The sequence below is a fragment of the Metarhizium acridum genome (genome assembly GCF_019434415.1).
Source record: "Metarhizium acridum strain ARSEF 324 chromosome Unknown scaffold_579, whole genome shotgun sequence".
Lineage (NCBI taxonomy): Eukaryota > Fungi > Ascomycota > Sordariomycetes > Hypocreales > Clavicipitaceae > Metarhizium > Metarhizium acridum.
The window spans coordinates 838,036-858,607 of record NW_027094047.1 but is presented as its reverse complement, the minus strand read 5'-3'; the positions used below and the strand labels follow the sequence as shown (position 1 = coordinate 858,607).

Genomic DNA, 20,572 nt, shown 5'->3' with positions numbered 1-20,572 from the left:
GGATCCTGTGGTAGTGACGCCATGGTGCCTCCTGGTGGTGGTGGTCGTTGGGCCAAGATGACTGATGGACCGCGGACGGCAATGAAATAGTTGACGGCCGACGGCCGAAATGTGGCCAAGATCGCCCCCGGTCGTTTTTTTGAATTTACAATCCCATCACACGTGCCGCGGTCCGATGCCGCTGGGGCATGGAGGTGGAGGTCCATGTCTGGTACGGGGCACCTAGGTACCTAATGTTTGTGGGTGCTCAAGTGGTCTGGTCGGTGGTGGCTGTGGCTGGTGCATTCAGCGCTGACTGCTTGGGCCGCCAGCCAGGCATGTGGCTGCGACAATCAGTCTTTGGCGTCGAGGCGGGTCAGGAACAGCAAGACATCCGAACTCAGACATCTGCAGTGCCGCGCAGGGCGATTACCGAATGCATGCATCACTTATGTGGCACATGAATGCGCAGGTCCGCACGGGCAGATTCGCAGGGATTCAATCATCACATCTCACTCTTGCATGACCATTGACCACGCAGGGAGGTGTACCAAGTATGAGAGCCAGGCACCAGACACCAATCCTGCCTGCTAGCATCACACAGTCATTGTCACTCCGCTTCACACCTGCAGACAAGCAAAACTTGTACTCCGTATTCCGTCTGCCATGTTCAAACCAGTTCCCAAGTCGTAAATAAAATGCCCTCGCCATGTTCTTATTCTTCACAGGGTATCAGGATCCGGCCGCGACAACCCAATCACGCATACTAATCCCATTCTAATCCCAGTTCACCCAGGTAAATCCGCAATAAACACATCATGTTCGCTAAGTGTATAGTCATGTCCAGTAATCTATCGTGTATTCTCATCGTCTGTCTCCAGTACGTCCTCTTGCACCTGCTGCTCCGAAAGCTTGGGGTTCCTCAGTGCCAAGGCAAACGCAATCATTGGTATGCACAGACACAGTCCTGCCGTGCAGAGCAACAGCTGTACTGACTTGTAGCTTTCGATAATGGCGCTTCGAATTTCCGTGCCAACGGGGTACTGTGCCACAATGGGAAATGGTGATTTATAAATGTCCCGTGCAAGCGTCTCGTTTGGCTGAAAGGCCAGGTTCTGCTTAAGCGTGGGATACAGGGCTTGGCTCCAGATGGCGCCAGCTAAACAGGTGCCAAAGGCGCTGCCGACGTTGTAAAAAGACAGGTACAAGCCGGTCAGGATCGCAACGTGGTCGCGAGTCGCCGACGCCTGGATAGATGCCTGTGTTGGGTAGGCAAAGAGACCGCTGGCAAGACCCATGAGAACTTGCCCGCTAATCATACCCGCGTGCGAACGAGCCGTCGCGCCCCCGGGGAAGTTATAAAGGACGACAAAGGCAATGGTAAACAGAACCGTGCCTCCGACAATGATGGCTTTCAGTCGTCGAACTCGGTAGACCACGAGGCCCACGATGACGCCGCTTATAACACCAAAGAAGGAATAAAAGGATAGAATGCGGGTCGCCGTGCCGATGGAGAAGTCGAACGCCACGATGAGAACCGTGTACAAGTAGTTGCCCTGGACGTACCAGGCAAAGTTCAGCAAGCTTCGGACAGCGAGGGCAGACCAGACACCGCGATCGGCCAAAAGGTGGAAAGGCACAAGGGGCGTCTTGGCACCGCGGCGTTCCCAAATGATGAATATCGGTACAAGGACGAAGCCCATGCCAAGTGACGAAATAACATACGGGTTCCTCCAGTGCTCGGTCGTAGTTCCAATAATGGAGACGGGCGCGAGTATAAAACTGAACCCACCAACCATGGTGACAAGTCCAACGACATCGAGCTGGTCCGCGAGCCCCTTTGTCGACTTTCCGAACCCAAGAAAGTTCCATCTGTCACGGAAGTTCTTGGGCGCACCGTGTTTCGGCAGCGAGACCCGGCGGTCAATCTTGTACAAGGTGGTGATAAGGGGCAAGGAGCAAATGGGATAAATGATGCACCACATGCCAATACCCCATCGCCAAGTGGTCACGGCCAAGACGGCAGACGTCACGTTGCCGCTAATCCAGGTGTTGATGACAAAGGGCAAAGCAGGTATGTAGCTGAAGAACACGCGGGCTCGCATAGATGAAAAGTCGGCAACAAGGACCTCGAGCAGCAACACGATGCAAGTATATCCGACCTGGTAGACGATGGCGCCGGCGCAGAAGGCATACACCGAGGAGGCGGTGGACTCGATGGCCATGCCGACGACGTAGCAGAGGGTAGAGGCCACTACGATTTCAAACCGGCCAAATATATCTGCGATTTTGGCAGCTGTCGGCTGTACGGCCACGGCAATGACGCTTCGGAGCACATTGATGGTGGACAGGTACGAGTGTAGGGAGAAGGAAGAGGTAGCGTAAGGTTGGTAGGTTGAACGGACTTGGCTCTCGAGACCATATGCATACCCGACGAGGAATATGCCAAAGAACAGCCAAGCTCGCTCTGCAGTCGTAAGTTGCGATGCCACTATTTCCATCCGTGCCACACCAGGGGCACGGCTTCGGACTCGGCCGGCATCAGGCTGGGATGGCAGAAGGGATGTCCGTTCGTGAACATGTTCGGAGCTTCGGGAGAGATAGGATGACGGCTCACGACCCGGCTGGGAGATACGGCCGAACAGCGGTGTTTGAGATGCTGAGCGCGACATTTTGTCTCAGTCGGATGTCGGCAACAGGCCGCAGTCACGGCCTTGGCTTGCACGATGGATGATGGATGGTTCACGGGTCCGAGGAAATGGCGCAGGGCGTTTGCAACTCATGGCTGGAGGAGGGAAGGCAAGCAGGACGCAAAGGAATCAAAAAAAGAAGGACACAAGATCTAGTAATCAGGAGAAGGGCCGGGGGTGAGCAACAGACAATGTGACCAGTGTGTGGCCGACGTGAGCGAGGCGAGCGAGGCGAGCAAAGTGACTTGCAGTGACCGGTGACTTGACTGTACATTGACAAGGCACCTGGCATGGGCAGCTGGACACCTGGTGGGAGCATGCAAGTCGGCTGATCAGATAAGATCAGTGATCGGCTCAGGCGGCTGAACATGATTGACGGCGGTGGTAATTATAGGCCTCCGGGGGGTGCTGCTGGCCGGGGGGGAGCCGGGCGCTGCTGGGGGGCGCTGCTGGGGCCTGTGCCCGCTATAAATCCCAGCGCCCAACGGGCCGTCCCAGCCAGCCACCCCACTGTAACCACGTCATCCGACAGTCACGTTGTCACTGCCAGTCCTGCGCATGCAAATGCTGGGTTTAGTCGAGGCGAAATACGCACGCAGCTTTGTGCCCGAGTTGCACCTCTTGATGTCTTTATTTTTGGGGGGGTTTTTTTTTTTTGGTTCTTTTTTGCAACCGCCAGTGCCGTTTCGACCCCCGTCTTGTGTTGTCACACGGAGATACATGGTCATCTGTCTCTTCCACTTTGATCCTGCCGCACAACCTCAACCCCATTCATCCCCCAGGACCAGTTTGACCCGTTTTGGAATGTGGAGCCGAACTCGGCATCTTGGCCTCATCCTCTGAACCGGGCCCCCATGACCGTCTCAGCTGAGGTGCTCCGTAATAAATGGCATTGTATTCTGCGTGTACAATCAAGCCCCTCATCCTCCTTGCCTCGGCGGTCCACGTCGCGCGAAATAGTCCGAGATACTCCGGGATGACAAACCCCCTACGGAGTAGTCTGCTTGTATCGACGCTTACCAACCAACCAACTAGCCAACCGTCGGAATACGACGTCCCAGGAGCGGCAAACCGAGAAACCCTGCACACTGCCAACCTGAACCATCGCCGGTGACCCTAGCGGCCAGGACCTTGTATCACGGAGTACTGTTTTGCCATGTTTTTGTGCAAGACATGCAGCAGGATAGCTGCCTGATCTGGATACTACGTGGGCTAGGTGTGACTGACTGACGCAAATCTGGTCAAGTCGTTCAAAAATTGTAGGTAGTTAATTAATTAGTACTCGGTTGTTGTCCGGTCCGATCGGATGGGCTGCGAGGCTGGAAAAATGACGCTGCGGCTGAGGTGGTCAGCCCCCAAGGTGTGACATTTGTTCTTGTCCAAGGCAATCTCTGCTATCCTAGAAGAACTTCTATTCCATGTCCCGAGTGGTGGCCATACATATATTCCCTCCACCACCAAAAACGCGCTGTCCAAATGTACAAATCTTACACCAGAGACGCAAAGGGGTCGTCAGCCGAGTCCGTGTTGCGGATATACTCGGACCTTCGAGCAATATCGCCCGCCACGTCCGGCCCATATATCTCACTAACAAAGGCGTACATCATGTCGATTCCCGCAGAGATGCCCGACGAGGTCCAGATATTACCATCCGTGACCCATCTGGCCTTGGCAACCCAATCGACCTTGTCATCGAGACTCACAACCTAGGGTGCCATTTTGTGTCAACGTCATCCGCGTACTCTTGTGTTCGAGACAAAACGAAGAAGAAATCATACCCATTTGTACGCAAGCTTATTCGTAGTAGCCTTCTTCCCCTCCAGCAGACCCGCCCTTGCCGCCAGCGAGCTTCCCGTACACACAGTCAACAGATACCTGAGCTTTGGGTACGTGGCCCGCAGAAAGGCAACCAGCGGCTCTGTCGACTCCAGCTGTCGGGTTCCTCCACCACCGGGGACGAGGAGCACTTCCAGGTCCTCGGGCGCGTTGTCCAATGAGTGCGTAGGGACGACAGACTGCCCGACGGTAGGGCTCGTAGGCTCGACTTTGGTCGACACGGGCTCTAGGGTGGCTGCTATGATGGAGAAGTGGACGGGTGCGGTTTGCGACAGCATGTTGAGGATGTCAATGGGCCCAAAGGCGTCCAGCGCCTGGAACCCAGGGAACAGGAGGATGCCATACTTCACGGGAGGGCTGTCGGCCACTGGCGACATGTTTGCAGCTGGACCTGAGCTGATTGAAGTTGAGGTTGAGGAAAATGATTCAAGAAGACGGGACGCAGCCAACACGGCGTTTCTCTTGAATGTTGCAAAAGCCCCACCGCATTGACAGGGTTCAGGAACAGGAGTATCATGATCCATGTCATTGCGAGCTATTTCTTATGATTTTACTATCATTATTATTATTATTATGATTTTATTTTATTTTCAAATTCTTCACTGAAGGGGGTTGGGGAGAAAAAATTAAGGGAGGGGAGCTGTGTTTAAAAATAAATCATCAAGACGAAGCGCGATCCGCAAGATTGCGACAAGAAGGAGACGTGGATTAGCGCGTCATTTCGTCATCCCACCGTAGCAGCGGCCATGGTGTAACGGTTAGCATGGCTGATTTCCATTCAGCCGACTCGGGTTCGACTCCCGATGGCCGCACACATTCTTTTTTTGGCTGCCATGACACTGCAGGCTTTCTTTTTTGCAACACAAGGGAGAACTTGCATCATACCTCATCGCCGTCGCGCACATTGTCAAGGTCAGTAGTCTAGGCTTCGGAATAGGTCCTGGAGACTAGCGCTGCACGAGCGCATTCTGTTATTGGGCCTATTAGTTGATGTCCATCTGTCGCACCAAACGCAACGTCTATCCTACAAGAAACAAGGCATTGGGCCCTCTTTCAACTGCACCATCAGAAACAAAACACATAGCGCAGACCTGGCACAATTAGTCGACAATCCCACGTCTCGTGCTGCCCAACACTGGCTTCAACGGCCGTCTGGCATCCAACGGGCCCAGAGCACCGAGGTAATAGCACAGTCTTTGCAATGACGCGCAAATAAACGTCTGCTCGTGCGTCATCACAACTCTTGGATCAACTTCCATGCCCGGTACCCAAATCAGCTTGAATCGTGGCGTGTGGCACCACGAGCCCGGCTGGTCCATTTGGGCGAGCATCCTGAAGCTCAGGGGACAAAGATGGTGGAGAGGACTCAGAGGAGGAACCGAGCTCGAGTAACCAAGAGAGCCCAGCCTGCAGCATCAAATGATGCGATGCGGTAGAATATCTGCGAACACGCCGCATCCAGACTGGACCGGGGCCATCTGCCATGACTCTCTGACCGAGGAGTCGTACCTGCTTGATTCGTATGATGCATTCGAGAAGTTGGTTTGCGCAGGGAAAGTCGGAATTTGCTCCGTCCCTGCAAACCGTGTCTAGAAACGCCATGTACTCAAGCTGAGCGACTGTGTCGTGGGGAATCTAGCATGTTGCTTGGTGTGAATATAGCACTAAGAACGTCCATGCTGATCATCTTGTCAAACTCGTGCTCCTTGAAGGGTAGAAATGCCTTGGAGAGTGAACCTACAAAACAAAGGTTGCCAAACCCTCGCCAATTTTTGTATTATTTTTCGGCAAAAATATTTGGAAACCGCCGCGTTGAGCGATGATGGCTCTCGCGGCATCAGGATGTGCGTCCGTTGGTCTGGGGACGGCGGCATCGTCATGTTGCAGGATTTGTTGAGTTGGCGGCTAGACTTGCTTGGCAGATTTCAGGCACTGATGGGAACTGACGCTGAGGAATACTTCAAATAGGTCCGGTCTGGATAGGGCTGCTTCACGCACACCAGCGGCCCAGTTGGCGCGCCATCCAGAACCAATAAACGTAGGACAAAGAGATGGAATCGGATTTGAGACTCATTTCCCTATACTAGCACTCTAGTTTTCATAACCTAAATATACTCCCCATTGTATTCCGGCTGATGGGATTTCCCGTCGGCGGAATACACATTTAGTTTCGTAATGTCAATCCCCTGGACGATTCGCGCTTGTAATCCTGTTAGCGTTTCCTCTCGAGCGCAATTTACGAAGTATTTTCTTGTCTCTTGGCCCAATACCGAAGTATATCAGGCAGAGGAGGTATGCTTATAGACCAGAAATCTCACATTAATGGCAATAATATCCCCCTTTTCATTACTACCCATGAAATCGATGCCGATGCTTGTACCGCAATCTCCGCAGAACTTGTGATCACGAGTTTTGGACGCGAAGCGATAGTTTCACAGGGTTTCCCACCAACCGTGGATATGCTGAATGTCGGTTCTGAAAACATAAATCAATAGATGACCGTTTTTAGAACAGATTGAGCAGTTACAAGCTGCTACTGGCGCGGCCTTGCCAAGGAATGCGACAAGGGCTCGATAGAGGGCTTGAAGCAAAAGGGCTTAGGAGACTATTTTATATATATAGAAGAAACGGCTTATACTTAATGCGCTTTATAGTTCTCCGTCTGCCAGTGCGCTATTTCCTTTCGACATGATAATGGGCAGAGCTGAAATTCTATCAACAGCGTTGTGCAAGCGGCCCTTGGACTTGATAAAACCGGTTATCCCTCTTCTGAGAGCAGAGGTTCTGAGAGCAGAGGGCGCCAGACGCATGCGTTTACCGTCTTGTGTAGCATCAGCCTCATCAGGTGTATAGGCGGCCCTGCTGGCAGAGACGGGGTTCTCAACCCGGTCTTATCACTTGGATTAAACCTCCTGGCAAGAACGGTATGAGACTTTCATCAGTCTTATTTCGGGGCATTCAGTCTTGTATTTGCAAACCCTAAATAATCTAGGTGCTTTCCAGCGGCAACTACGACTACTATACACAGTCATGATTGCTATGTAAACTGCCGTTATGATTGCCATGTTTCATCTACAGAAAGAAATTATCACCATCAGGCGTTTGCCTAGCCCGTTGTGGTGCACGACCATGTCTCACTTGTGTATTTCAAATACTGAGCTTAATTATCCATGTTTATAAACCAGCGAACATATGGAATTCACAAACTTGGAGGCATATCTTGGTAATGTGATTTTCTGTTGCCTCTGAATAGTGAATGTCCGACTGTCTTGGTCTCGTCCCCTGTCCTCTGCCTAATGGCCCAAGCTGGCTAATGTGACTCAATTTTAACCATCCCAGGCGTGGAGGGTCTCTTTCGGGCTCCATACTTAAAGACCTAACTTTAAGGTATTCATATCATGAAGGGCATAATCTTGAGACCCTAGTATGTCTAATAACACTATATACTGTACACTCTAACGGCTGCTTCTGACATGGTTCAACGGCTCCTAAAGCCCCTTCCTTACTCTGTGTGCTTAAGCCATCAGGAAGCCCTCCTTTTGATACCTCTCAAGCCGTCGAGGTTCTATAAGGCGAATAGGTTGACCCTCTCTTTTATATCGCCAATGTTCATGAAACTCAACCAAGGCAAGAGTAGACAGACCGAGCTTGCTCTGTACAGGGAGTCCTACTAGACCGACTGATCTAGAGCCACGATAGACCCCAGCCAGACCGACAGGCTGGTCTGGGTCTGTCGGTCGATTAGCCACTGGTGAACTTTTGGGGCGACGCGTAGAGAAGGCTTTGCTTCCTCAGGGCATATGATTCGTCGCGTTTTATAGAAAGGCTTAAGCGGGAAGTTACTTACAAGCCACAATTCTACCTTGCAAAGAATCTGCATCTTGTCTTGCGCACCCATCCTGTGTGGCTCAAGCGGGGTCGCTGGTTGCCCTCGCCCAAGACAGGCAACTTTATACGCATGTAGTAGATGTCTCCGTGTCCCTTTCTGAAAGAAAAGGGGCTAATCACCTTTTCTGGCTCAATCTCTGCCACATACCATTCAAACGATTATAGCCTTCATAAAGCAAGATCCTGACAGGCATTTCCATTAGGGCCTACCTTCCTATGAACGATCCATCTCGAACTCCTGCGGCAGGTCAATGCTATCCAAGGCCATGGCTGGGGAATTAATCTCAACTACCATGCACTATTTAACGAGTGCACCAGTGATTGACCCACGAGCGGAAGCATCACAAAGCCCTGAACTATGCGGGTTCAAGGACCGAACCTCTGCTGTGACGTGTCCCAGCGGTTATACCTGCAAATTCAACACCGATATCTATGGCGTCGGTTGCTGTACTGGGGATACCTGCGACTGGCGGACGACTTGTTGCAATTATCTGCCCGGGCTTACTTCCAGTTCCCAATGTGGTAAAGGAGGGAGTTACGCCTTTTGGTAAAACCCTGTTTCCGCATAAAAGCCATTTATGCAACTAACTTTAATAAGGAAGCCCCGTCACTGATCCCAAACACTCAGCGGCTATATATTGCCTTACGCAGCGATTCGAAGGAGGATTCACATGGATGCCGCTCTGCACCACGGCTTCTGCAATCACCGAGTCATGCTACTTCACGACGGCCGATGCCACAAGTGCCTGGCCAGGACTTCCGAGACTAACCGGGCTGGGTGGGATTCCTACTCCCACAAGTCCTACAAACAGCAACATAAGTCCAGGTGCCCTCGCCGGGAGTGTCGTTGGCGGTGTTATTTTTGGTGCTTTGCTTTGTTTTGCTCCCATATTCGCGATTCATTATCGCAAGAAGGGGCAGGCACCGCGGTATTCTTTGGCACAGCCAAACACTCAACCGACTCCTAACACAGATGTGGCGTATAATCCTGCAGCCCCATACCCCGGACTTGATTCCATAGACCGGCGTGAGCTAGTGGAAGATGGGACAGGTTGGGTTGAGTTAGGGGCAGACGGGACGAATCCGGTTGAGCTGGAGAATATATCTCAACATTCATCAACCCAACCAGTAACTCATGAGTTAGGCCACAACTAAAACTTAGAAACCAACGTGAGTTGAGTTTGGTTTTCCGCTCTTTACTTGTAAGTTAACTTGTAACTCAATTGTGCTTGCCGAAAAATGTGCGAAGCCTTCTACATGGAAGTCAGCAATAGGCCAAATATAGGAAACCAAGTCAAATGCCGACCGAACGCATTCAAAGCCTGCGCATGTGGTCCATGACTACTATAAATTGTTGGCAAGTCTTTGCTAAAATCAAAGTTTTTCCATTTTCTCTTCAGAAATTCGGATAGCTTTTCATCCTCAAAGAAGAATCCAGTCTGCCTTTTTAGTAAAACGGACCAAATCACCGCCGTCTCCCTTAATCTGCCGGCAACTGGCAGGTCTTGATCATCCTGTAGCTCCTGGAAGACCAGACCGCCAGGCTAAAAAAGCAGTCTGCCACGCTGAGATGTCTTCAACACTTGTTGCATCAACCATCGGAACTTCCCGTTTGCTATCAATGCTACATGTCATGCTGTTGTTGAACGAGCGCATAGGTTGCCTTGCTAACCCAAGCGCTAACGTATCGCGAACTAGCCGTGAAGACCATAATGTAATAATTGATGGTGAGTACTGGATTACGAATTAGTATTTTGGAAATTTTGAATTGGGGTTTGCATCGGACATAAACATAGGTATATGCATATGTCTTGTTTGAAATAAACATGATCAATGTAAGCAGCGTAAGATGTACGCTATGCGCTCTTGTTTCTCGTGCCCCCAAAACAGCAAAACTGGCTCGTGGAAACTCCAACGGTCGTGCATGACGGCAACCTTGGGCGGTTCGCATTACACACTATATGAACCGTGCACGATATTGAAGGACAGAGTTTAAGAGCCCTGACCCTGACCGGCATTCCCCCCTTCGAAAATCTGCATGCCAAGACGTCGCACTGGTCAGTATTACCCGTTGGCAACTAAGTGGGCTAGCCACTTAGTCGCTGACGGGTACATGAAAGTTGGCTATGACATGACTCTCGCATTGTAACAGAAGGCTAATTTAGACAGCCCACACCGCCGCTTTTACACACCGGTTGACACCAACCGAGGCGCTAATCACCTATTGCTTGCTCACTGAGCAACAGTGAGCTTCCAGAGTTCCCCATGAGCGTGACCTGAGCTTCCTCTTGGTGTTCCTGAGCCAAGGTTATACACACATAGAGAGGCCAATTAGGCAAGTGGTGTACACGAATAGTCAGGACGTGGTTCCTGATACCTGCTTCTGTCGTCAAGGTTTTTGGGCAATCTTCCACAGGGCATTTGACCTCCAACTTGAGATGGTCTCTTTTGGTGGAGATTCAGGGCCCGCTGACTTGGACACTCACTCCACTTCACATCCATCATAGGTGCAGAGAAACCCCCGCTTTAGAGCATGCTTCTCTTCAAAATGAGATCGCACTATCTCCTGCTGAAAGTCTCATTGCATCCATTTGCTGGACATTGGTAGTATTCGGTACCTGATGAAGGGCCGGAACGTCTCTTCGCATCCTTGAGCTAGGCAGCGCCATGCTCGGGGTGCAACGTTTCAGGTGTCAGAGCATCCCCTTTCTTCTCCTATACATGCTCTGGCAATCTAATACCGGGCAAGGCCATCTATTGCGGTTGACCCTGGCGTGTGTGTTCTGTAGTGTTTCTGCTTGTCTTTGCCTGTGTGACATCGCAGCCGGCAACCTGGGAAGTCGCATTGGAGGTAGAGAATTTTTGGATGCTTCTTTCGCATATGACGTAGCATATGTGCACTGGCTCGGCGCGAATTGTACTACACGTCGCAATCTGGATTGTGACAGCTTATCGTTGGATATGCGGCGTCTAACACAGGCTTGCTATTGGGCTCGGCTGCTTCTGATCCGAAATTGGCGTGAGGACCGAAAGGATTGGTGGTCGGGCGTATTCGTTTCGCTTCTGGGTTTGGGCCCTTGGACTCGGTCTGGTCGGGACAGTCGAAGAACAAAGCAGTGCATGACGGGGACTCACTCTGGGGCGTTTTTTTTTGTCATTTTCGCGATGTACGAGAGAGATGGCTTGGATGTCGAAGTGTCCGGTGTCACTAACAACGCATCTAACAAAGCCAGCACACGTCAGCAAATGCTCTATGATCGAAAGCCTTAAGGAAATAAAGTGGCGAAACAGACACGACTTACGTTCATGGGCAGGGTGGTTGAGGAGGATGATCGCGTGCGTTGCTTTGGTACCTACGAATAGTAGGGTGGGGTGGTGGTTTTGGTGAGATCATGCCCAGGGTGGTGGGCGAGTAGGGCGGAGAAGTGGGTGCGTGAGTAGTTATGTACTCCGTACCTCTAGTAATTAACCACACCCAGCAATTCGTGCCGGAGTCCTGCTGTGAACTTCTCGTTGTTTGTCGCCGATGACAATGGCCCAGCACGATCAATGGATGGCTCTGGGTACATCGGTCTTGGCCCTGCGTTACAAGTGCACGCAGCGGTCAGACTTTAACTTTGGTGCCAGCTGGCGTTTAACTCGAATTCAGGTACCAGACGAAGGGGTTAGGTCATGTGATAAGCCGGTCATCGGAGGTGACTCAGTTTTTTCTCTCAGTAGTTCTTAGCATACATCTAGCTCATAACCCTTTCACCAACGTATTACCCCATTCCTTCTTCAATGGTATAGAATTCTATGCCGGTTGGCTTCCTTCAACATGCGGCAGAATTTCTTGATTCCAGATCCTACTTGTGACTTGGATTGGGGCGGATTCCGTGGAGGTAAGTAGTAAAGCTGTGCCCAAGCACGACCAGCGTCGTTGAGCGACTTTCTTACTCAACGTTGTAGCAATCCATGACATATTCGCAGCCAATGCGAAGCGAGTGCCTAATAGGCAATGTGTTATTGAAACACGGAGCTCACGAAGTCCCGAGCGCGTCTTCACATATCGCCAGATCAATCAGGCCTCGAACCAGTTAGCACATCACCTCATAGCTCATGGCTGCAATGTAGGCGATGTCGTCGTCATCTATGCCTACCGAGGCGTCGACCTTGTCGTTGCCTACATGGGTGCTCTAAAGGCTGGCGCAACTGTCAGCGTCCTCGATCCACAGTACCCTGGAGAGCGCCAAAAGGTTCTATTAGGCGTTTCGCGACCCCAGTTTCTCATCTGCATCCCAACGAGCCATTGACGAGTTGGTCATCTTCCCAGCCTTGTCAGCGATTTCATCACCACCGATCTGGACGTCAAGGCCACAGTCCCGGCGCTGCACCTTTCGAATAACGGGCAACTAACCGGAGGCACTGTCAAGGGTCAAGACTGTCTCGCAGCCCAGGCACCCCTCATGGAACACGACCCTGATGTCACTGTTGGTCCCGATTCTATACCGACACCTTTCGTACCACCTCAGGCACTGAGGGAATCCCGAAAGGCGTACAAGGACGCCATTACTCCCTGACCTACTATACGCCATGGATGGCAGAGAGGTTTGGCCTTTCGGAGACGGACAGATTCACAATGCTGTCCGGTTATTGCACATGATCCAATTCAGCGGGACATTTTCACGCCGCTCTTCCTGGGGGAACGCTGATCTGCCCCCCCGTCGAAGTCATTACATACGGGCTGCTAGCCTGAGTGGATGAATGAGCATAAGGCTACGGTGACTCACCTTACTCCTGCCCTGGCCAGATTCTATTGGCGGCCGCCACGACTCAATTCTCCTCACTTCGGAGGGCCTTCTTCGTTGGCGATCTTTTAACCAAGAAGGATTGCAGGAAAGCTTTGCGACCTTGCACCCAACACAAGGGTGATCAATCTATTCGGATCCACCGAGTCGCAGCGTTTGCCGTCTCCTTCTTCGAGATTCCAAGCAAAGCTGAGGACCCGGATTTCCTTGACTCATTGCCAGACATCATCCCTGTTGGCCAGGGCATGTTGAATGTTCAGCTGCTGGTTGTAGACCGTCAAGATAGGAACAGACTTGCGGAGTTGGCGAGACTGGTGAATTATTCATCGTGCCGCGGGTCTTGCGGAAGGTTATCGTGGAGACGACGAGAGAACAAAGGAACTGAACCGGTCCAAATTTGTGTCTAACTGGTTCGTCGATCCTGCCAAGTGGATTCGAGAGTCCGAGCCCCAAGACGCTTCTGTTGGTTATTACAAGGGGGCCGCGAGACCGTCTATATCGGACTGGTGATCTAGGTCGGATGCGCGAGGATGGAAGTGTTGAGTGCACAGGTCGAATCGATACACAAGTTAAGATCCGAGGTTTCCGGATAGAATTAAGCGAGATCGACATCTCCTTGTCCCAGCACCCATACGTACGTGACAACATTACAGTTATACGGAGAGACAAAAACGAGGAGCAGACTCTAGTCACGTACTTTGTCCCCGAGACAGGGCGGTGGTTCCAACACCCTCCAATCGGAAGACGGACCCAGAAGTTATTGAGCAAGAGATGACGTCCGAAACGATGGCCAGCATGCTCAGGCGGTTCAAGCTGCTATCTGACGACTGCAAGAAGTTCTTGGCAGCCAAGGTTCCCAGCTACGCCGTCCCAAGCATTTTTCATCCCCCTGGCTCGGATGCCACTGAATCCAAACGGCAAGATTGACAAACCGGCGCTCCCTTTCCCCGACCCGGTGGATCTTCTCTCGGGCGCCGAAAGGAGAGCCTCGTCAGTTGTCGCCAATATGACTGATACGCAGAAAAGACTAGCCGCGGTGTGGGCTTCGGTTCTCCCCAATCGCTCCGCACGAATGTTTGTCCCGGAGTCTAACTTCTTCGACGAGGGTGGGCACTCCATCCTCGCACAGCAAATGTTTTTTCCGCCTTAAGAGCGAATGGAAGGACATCAACCTGCCAGTTAGCGTTATATTCCGGTCTCAGACTCTCCATGCCCTCGCCTTGGAGATTGACAGAGCCCTGGATCCTATCGGTCTGCGATTAGATGCTATGCCTCTTCCCGGAGATGGAGAGTCTGAGGATGAGTCGTACGCGGCTGACGCCCGGAAACTGCTGTCCCAGCTCCCAGACCGCATCCCGCAGGCGCCGACAGATTGGGACTACACGGCGACGCCACCTACTGTGCTCCTAACCGGCGCCACAGGCTTCCTCGGATCGTACATCCTACGTGAACTTCTCGAAGGCCCAGCAAAGGCACGTGTCATTGTGCACATTCGTGCGGGTGATGCAGCAGCAGGTCTCGCACGCGTAGAGTCTACGGCAGCGGCCTACGGCCTCTGGTCTCCGGAGTGGTCGTCCATGATTGAGACGGTGGTGGGTGACATCTCTAAGCCGTCCCTCGGCGTCTCCGAAGACACCTGGAAGCGCCTCTCCAACTCTGTAGACCTCATCATTCACAACGGCGCTCACGTCAACTGGATGCTGCCATATTCAAGTCTAAGGGCGACCAATGTGATCAGTACTCTGGACTGCATCCGGCTGTGCGCGGAGGGGAAGCCCAAGCGACTGTGCTTTGTCAGCCTCTACGTCAACTCTAGACACCAACCATTACGTGCAGCTATCGCGAGACCTCAAGACGGGTGTGCTGGAGACGGATGACCTTCAAGGTAGCCGTAAGGGCCTCGGGACAGGATATGGGCAGTCCAAGTGGGCCAGCGAATACATTATTCGCAACGCTGGGCCAGAGGGCTTACAGGAGCCATAGTTCGGCCTGGGTATATCACTGGAGACCCGGCGTCCGGTATCTCTGTCACCGACGACTTCTTGGTACGGTTATGGAAAGGCTGCCTGCAGGTCGGGGCACGCCCCAGACATCAACAACACGCTCAACGCAAGTACCCGTTTCGCGGGTCAGCCGCATCGTTGTCGCCGCAGGATTGCTACTTCCTACCGTGACCGGGCAGTCTCTCAGCGTAGCCCAGGTCACCAGCCATCCGCGACTGAAGCTCAACGAGTGGATTGGCGCTATGGAGCTCTATGGATACCGTACGCCTCTCGTACCGTACCGAGACTGGTGCGCCAAGGTTGTCGAGTACGTAGAGGATGAGGCCAACGAGGAGCATGCCTTGCTCCCACTATTCCACTTTGTGACGGGGGACCTGCCTGCCAATACCATCGCCCCGGAGATGGACGATTCACAAGCTACAGCCGCTCTAGAACTCTACGACAAGAGAACAAGCTCTGGCGCCCCCGGTGGACCGCAGGCTGTAGATATAGGCACCATAGGCATGTACCTTGCGTATCTAGTGGCAGTTGGATTTCTACCCGCACCAGTGCAGAAGGGTGAGCAAGAATTGCCCGAGGTGGACGTCAGTAGGCTACAAGCTGTGAAAGATGCGCTAGGTGGTAGGTCAGCGAAGAGCTAAGGCTAAACAATACCACAATTAAAATATAGGTGCTGTGTCGTATACTTGTTATCTCTCGTTAGGGGTAGTACTCCATGTCGTCCCGCATACCATGGTCAGGGCTACAGTTGGACTCAGACCGGACTCGGACTCAGGTATTGGTTCTGGGCCAGCGGGATCCTTGGGTTTCTACTGGCGGCGGCGGCTCACGACCCTGGATAGGGACGCGTTGACTTTGCAACGTTTTGAACGCTGACCAACGTTGCCGGCAGTGCCCAAGTGGTTTTAGTTGGCCCTGCTGAGGCAGCCCCAAGTTGGCTGAAATTCGCCTGGTTCTTTGGCCTTGAATGGATTCTTATGCCGGCGCAAGTTTCCGAAAAGTACTTAGAAGTACTCGCATGTATCTGTCTCTGCTTTCCCTGTGAAGTGCATGTCCAAAACCTACCACTGTGGCCAAAGTGACTAGAAAATATACAGCGGCACTTGCTGCCTGCGTTGCAAATCCTCCGTTTATTAACCCAAAATCAAGTAGGAGAATGTGCGCCTGAATCTGCCACCCATGTGGTCGCTTTGCGAGTCCGCAGATGGACTGTGCACTATATTTCGAAGCCACTTTAGCTTCTTAAAATAACTAATAAAAGAAAAGTTCATTAAATTATTATAATTTAATGTTAAATTTATTCTTTTAAGTCTTTAATTTAAAAATTTTATTCCGTTTATTTAATGTTTTTTTTAAAATTAAAGCTTTTATAAGTGTATTTATATATTATTGTTTTTATAATTTAATATTAATAATATAATATCAAATAGCTTATAAGCTTATAATAAAGTGGGTTTTTAATAGCTTTATAAGCTAGTAAATTATTGCTTTAATTTTTTTGAAATATATTCTAATATGCGTCTTTTTAGTTTCCTCTTATAAAATTAAGTATATTTTCTCTACTACTCTTTACATTACTTATACGCTTTGCCGCCTTTAGTAGTAAGAAGTATTACCGTTTCTTACCTAGTATTCTTAGCGTTTATGTAAGATTGTAAGAGAGACTAGCAGTTAGGTAGCTAAAGTAAGAGTAGCTATATTATAATAACTAAAGCTTATCTTATTTTCTAATTGTATAAGATATAAGGGATATAATCTTAAAGCTCTTATTTTACGTAACGTTATTAATCGCGTTTATAAGTAAGTAAGGTTTCTAATTACCCTTATAATTATTTCCCTTTACTTTAACTAAGCGTTAAATAGCTTTAATACTTAATTATTAATTATATAATAGTATATTATTAAGTTAATATATAAATAATTTAAACGTTTAATTAAAGTTAATTATATTATTATATAATTAATTATATATATAAATTAATATAATTTCTTTATACTTTTATTAATTATTTCTCTTTTAAATATTATTATTTACCTTATTCTTTTTTATATTACCTATTTAATTCTCTTTTTTTAACTTAAGAAACCTTATTTTATTAAGCTAATTACTTATTATTTACTATTAAAATAATAAATATTAATATTAAGCGTTATTTTTATATATATTACTTACGTAATAATAACGCTTATTATTATAGCTTTTTAAAGAAGCTTAAACTTCTTAAGATTTTTTTATACTTTTAATAGTAATATAAGCTTAAATATTAGCCTTTTTAAGCGCTATTAATAGTATATTACACGCGTTAATACGTATAATTAATTAATTTATAACTTTAAAGAGTTTTCTTATAGTTTTATTATATTTTTATTAACGTTTAAGTAACTTATTTTTATTATAGTTAAAGATATAATTAATCTCTTATATCTTTTAAGTTACCTTTAATAGCTTATAATTATTTTAGTCTTAAAGAATAAGAATAATAGTAATAATAATAATACTAGTTATATTTTTTCGCGTGTAACTTACATACGCTTTACTTAACTTTTACTAGAAATTATTCGTAGCTTTAATTATATTAAAATTACTTATTATATTACTTATAAGTTAACTACTATAATAAAGAGCTTATAAGTACGTTTTTTCTTAATTTATTATAATATATTTATTAATTAATCTCTTCTTTTAATTACTTAAAGTATTTACTATTAATATATAATAGCTTAAGAGTAGCTTTTAATTACTTAAATTCTCTCTCTTTATAATTTAATAATATAAGTAAACTTTTTTATTAATAACTTCTTATTATTTTTACTTATTAATTATTATTAAGTAAATTATAATTAAGTTTTTAATAAATAAAAGTAATCTAAGTCTTATATTTACGCTTATTTAACTTAAATTATATTACTTAAGTAATAGTAATTTATTACCTTTATAATAATATAAAAAATGTAATTATTATTAATAAATTTAATAATAACTTACTTAAAGAAGGTATTTTAAGTGCTTTTTTATTAGTTTTTCTTATACTTTAAGCGTTATTTCATTTATTTTTTATTTAATAGTTTATTAACTTAAAAGTTAAAATAAATAAAATTAATAATAATAAGAGTATAATTATTAATTTTCACGTAATAATCTTTTACTTATAGTTTATTATTATTATTTTATTATTTAAGTACCCTAGAGCTATTATAAGCTATTCTAGTTACTTTTATATATAGTTTAAGTAGGAAAACCCTTTATATAAAAAGAAAAACCCCCTCGCTTCTATTCTAGGTTATCTTTACCCTATTATAACCTATAATTATATAAAGTGTATTCTAAATCGTATAAATTAAAGGTATTTACTAGGTAGCTATTCTAGTAATAGTTTATTAAAGTATATATAGTAAAGGTTTAAGCTAAGTTTAAGTTAGCCTTAATATACTAGTTAAATAGCTATCTTAGTATTTAGGTATTTAAGGCTATTACGTAGTTATCTTAAGCGTTATATTATATGTATTATTTTAAGCTTAACGTAATATTATATCTTAAATATTTCTAGTATAATTAATATATTATAATAAACTCTACTTTATTCTTACTTTTAAAGCTACTTAGCTAAGCTTAACTAGCTATTATTAGCTATTTAAGGCCTATTATAGCCTTTATAAGAGCTTTAAATTAAGCTATTAATTTTCCTTTCTTTTCTTCTTTCTTCTTTAAACCCTCTTAATTTTCGTTATATATAGCCTCTTTTATAGCCTTTAATATTAGGCTAGCCTTATAATAGCTTTTAGCTCTCTTTATAAGCTTATTAAAGCTATACTTATATTAGCTTATTTTTTAAGCGTTTCTTAGGCGAATTTAATTAACACGCGTTATTTTTTAGGCTTTTTCTTATCTCTTATAGCTCTTATAAGCTTTTTTTAATTTAAGATAAGTTCTTACCTAACGCTAGCTTAATACTAGGCGTTTCTCTCTCTTACCTTATTATTATTTTTAATTATATATTAGTTTATTTTACTTTATATATTTACTTAACTTTAACTTAATTTTAATATCTTTTTATTAATATTTTATAAAAGCTTATTATCTTTAAAATAATTATACTTAATAGTACTTTAAGGTATATTTTAACTAATTAATTAACTTTAATTTAATAGTAATATTAACTTAATTATAAAAGAATAGCTCTTTTAAGGGTAGATACTTACGCTTACCTAAAAGAAGAAGGCTATTAAGTAAAAGATTACTATAAGTACTCTTATTTTACTTTAGCCTAATATTATATAATATTTATATAAGTTAATACTTAATATTAAATCCTATATTTACTTTATATAGCTTAAGTCACTATTAGAGCTATTAACAAAAAAACTACATTACATGTAGTTTTTAGTGTAGTTTTTAGTGTAGTGTAGTTTTTGTAGTTTTAGTGTAGTTTAACTATACTATAACTACATTATAGTGTAATGTGTAATTATAAGGGCTTTAAAAGTAGACTTATAAGCCTTATAAAGATAACCAGAAAATACTATGATTTTAGTTTATTATAATGCTATAAAAATATTCTTTATAAGTTAATTAATAAGTAAGATATTAAAGTTTAAAGAATTCTAAAAATAAAGATATTAACTTAATTTATTTTAAGTATTTAATAAGAAAATAAATGCTTTTTAAATGTTATTTATATATATATAATATATGTAATTAATATAAAAATTTGAAATATATTTTTTTTACTTTAATTATATGTAAATCATATTTTAAAATATTTTTAGTTTTATTTACATTTTATTTAATTAAAATAAATCTATAAAAGTAAGTAATAAGTATTTTTATATTTTATATAAGTTATTTTAATAGCTTATTAATATAAAACGTATAACTTTATTTAATATATATTTAATAAAATTATATAAATTATTTTATATATAATTAGGTATATTTTTAATTTAATTAATATATATTATTTATATTAAAGTAAAATTATATATATTATTAATTTATATACTATAAAGTATTATATAAGCTTAAATATATATTTAATATAATTAATCCTATATATATAAAGATTAATATAAATATTAAAAACTTTATTCTTAAGTTTTTTTTATTCTATATATTAAAACTATTATAACTTTATAAAAAAAAGGAGTTTAAAAATAAGAGTAATATTATTTTAAAGCTTATAATCTTAGCTATCTAGAAGTATTAACCCCACTTAATTTTACCTATTAATTCTAAAGATAATAGCCGCGGTATTAGTAGAGTAAGTTAACTAGGGTAAAAACGCTATAGTATTTACCTTACTTTAATAAAAAACGCTATAATTTCTATTTCCTACTATCTCTACGAATACTTGACTAAAATTTACAACCTTATAATTAATTAATAGCCCTT

The 20,572-nt window shown here is 45.2% G+C and overlaps 7 protein-coding genes and 1 non-coding gene across 8 annotated transcripts; 4 read left to right on the top strand and 4 right to left on the bottom strand.

Annotated features, from left to right (window-relative positions):
- Nucleotides 1–592: 592 nt before the first annotated feature.
- On the bottom strand, nucleotides 593–2,771 carry SIT1_4 (ferrioxamine B transporter). The gene has a single exon (XM_066122670.1). The coding sequence runs from the start codon at nucleotides 2,649–2,651 to the stop codon at nucleotides 831–833; it is 1,821 nt and encodes a 606-aa protein (XP_065972428.1). The 5' UTR covers nucleotides 2,652–2,771; the 3' UTR covers nucleotides 593–830.
- A 471-nt stretch (nucleotides 2,772–3,242) lies between these two features.
- On the bottom strand, nucleotides 3,243–5,041 carry J3458_021523 (uncharacterized protein). The gene is made up of 2 exons (XM_066122669.1): nucleotides 4,448–5,041; nucleotides 3,243–4,375 (listed from the first exon to the last, which is right to left on the bottom strand). Exons 1-2 carry the CDS (start codon nucleotides 5,027–5,029, stop codon nucleotides 4,157–4,159), a joined length of 801 nt encoding a protein of 266 aa, XP_065972427.1. The 5' UTR covers nucleotides 5,030–5,041; the 3' UTR covers nucleotides 3,243–4,156.
- A 204-nt stretch (nucleotides 5,042–5,245) lies between these two features.
- On the top strand, nucleotides 5,246–5,317 carry J3458_021522. Its single transcript has one exon. It is a non-coding gene; the product is annotated as a tRNA-Gly (tRNA).
- A 436-nt stretch (nucleotides 5,318–5,753) lies between these two features.
- J3458_021521 (uncharacterized protein) lies at nucleotides 5,754–6,107 on the bottom strand (the record flags this gene model as incomplete). The annotated part of the gene is made up of 1 exon (XM_066122668.1): nucleotides 5,754–6,107. The coding sequence occupies one exon, from the start codon at nucleotides 6,105–6,107 to the stop codon at nucleotides 5,754–5,756; it is 354 nt and encodes a 117-aa protein (XP_065972426.1).
- A 3,640-nt stretch (nucleotides 6,108–9,747) lies between these two features.
- On the bottom strand, nucleotides 9,748–12,665 carry J3458_021520 (uncharacterized protein). The gene is made up of 2 exons (XM_066122667.1): nucleotides 11,696–12,665; nucleotides 9,748–11,613 (listed from the first exon to the last, which is right to left on the bottom strand). Exon 2 carries the CDS (start codon nucleotides 10,342–10,344, stop codon nucleotides 10,018–10,020), a length of 327 nt encoding a protein of 108 aa, XP_065972425.1. The 5' UTR covers nucleotides 10,345–11,613; nucleotides 11,696–12,665; the 3' UTR covers nucleotides 9,748–10,017.
- On the top strand, nucleotides 12,106–12,952 carry LYS2_12 (large subunit of alpha-aminoadipate reductase; the record flags this gene model as incomplete). The annotated part of the gene is made up of 3 exons (XM_066122666.1): nucleotides 12,106–12,274; nucleotides 12,342–12,654; nucleotides 12,706–12,952. The coding sequence occupies exons 1-3, from the start codon at nucleotides 12,211–12,213 to the stop codon at nucleotides 12,950–12,952; spliced, it is 624 nt and encodes a 207-aa protein (XP_065972424.1). The 5' UTR covers nucleotides 12,106–12,210.
- Nucleotides 12,953–14,078: 1,126 nt separating this feature from the next.
- On the top strand, nucleotides 14,079–15,057 carry LYS2_11 (large subunit of alpha-aminoadipate reductase; the record flags this gene model as incomplete). Its single annotated transcript, XM_066122665.1, has 2 exons — nucleotides 14,079–14,218; nucleotides 14,286–15,057. 2 exons carry the CDS (start codon nucleotides 14,079–14,081, stop codon nucleotides 15,055–15,057), a joined length of 912 nt encoding a protein of 303 aa, XP_065972423.1.
- Nucleotides 15,058–15,233: 176 nt separating this feature from the next.
- LYS2_10 (large subunit of alpha-aminoadipate reductase) lies at nucleotides 15,234–16,518 on the top strand (the record flags this gene model as incomplete). Its single annotated transcript, XM_066122664.1, has 1 exon — nucleotides 15,234–16,518. One exon carries the CDS (start codon nucleotides 15,234–15,236, stop codon nucleotides 15,822–15,824), a length of 591 nt encoding a protein of 196 aa, XP_065972422.1. The 3' UTR covers nucleotides 15,825–16,518.
- Between the last annotated feature and the right edge of the window lie 4,054 nt (nucleotides 16,519–20,572).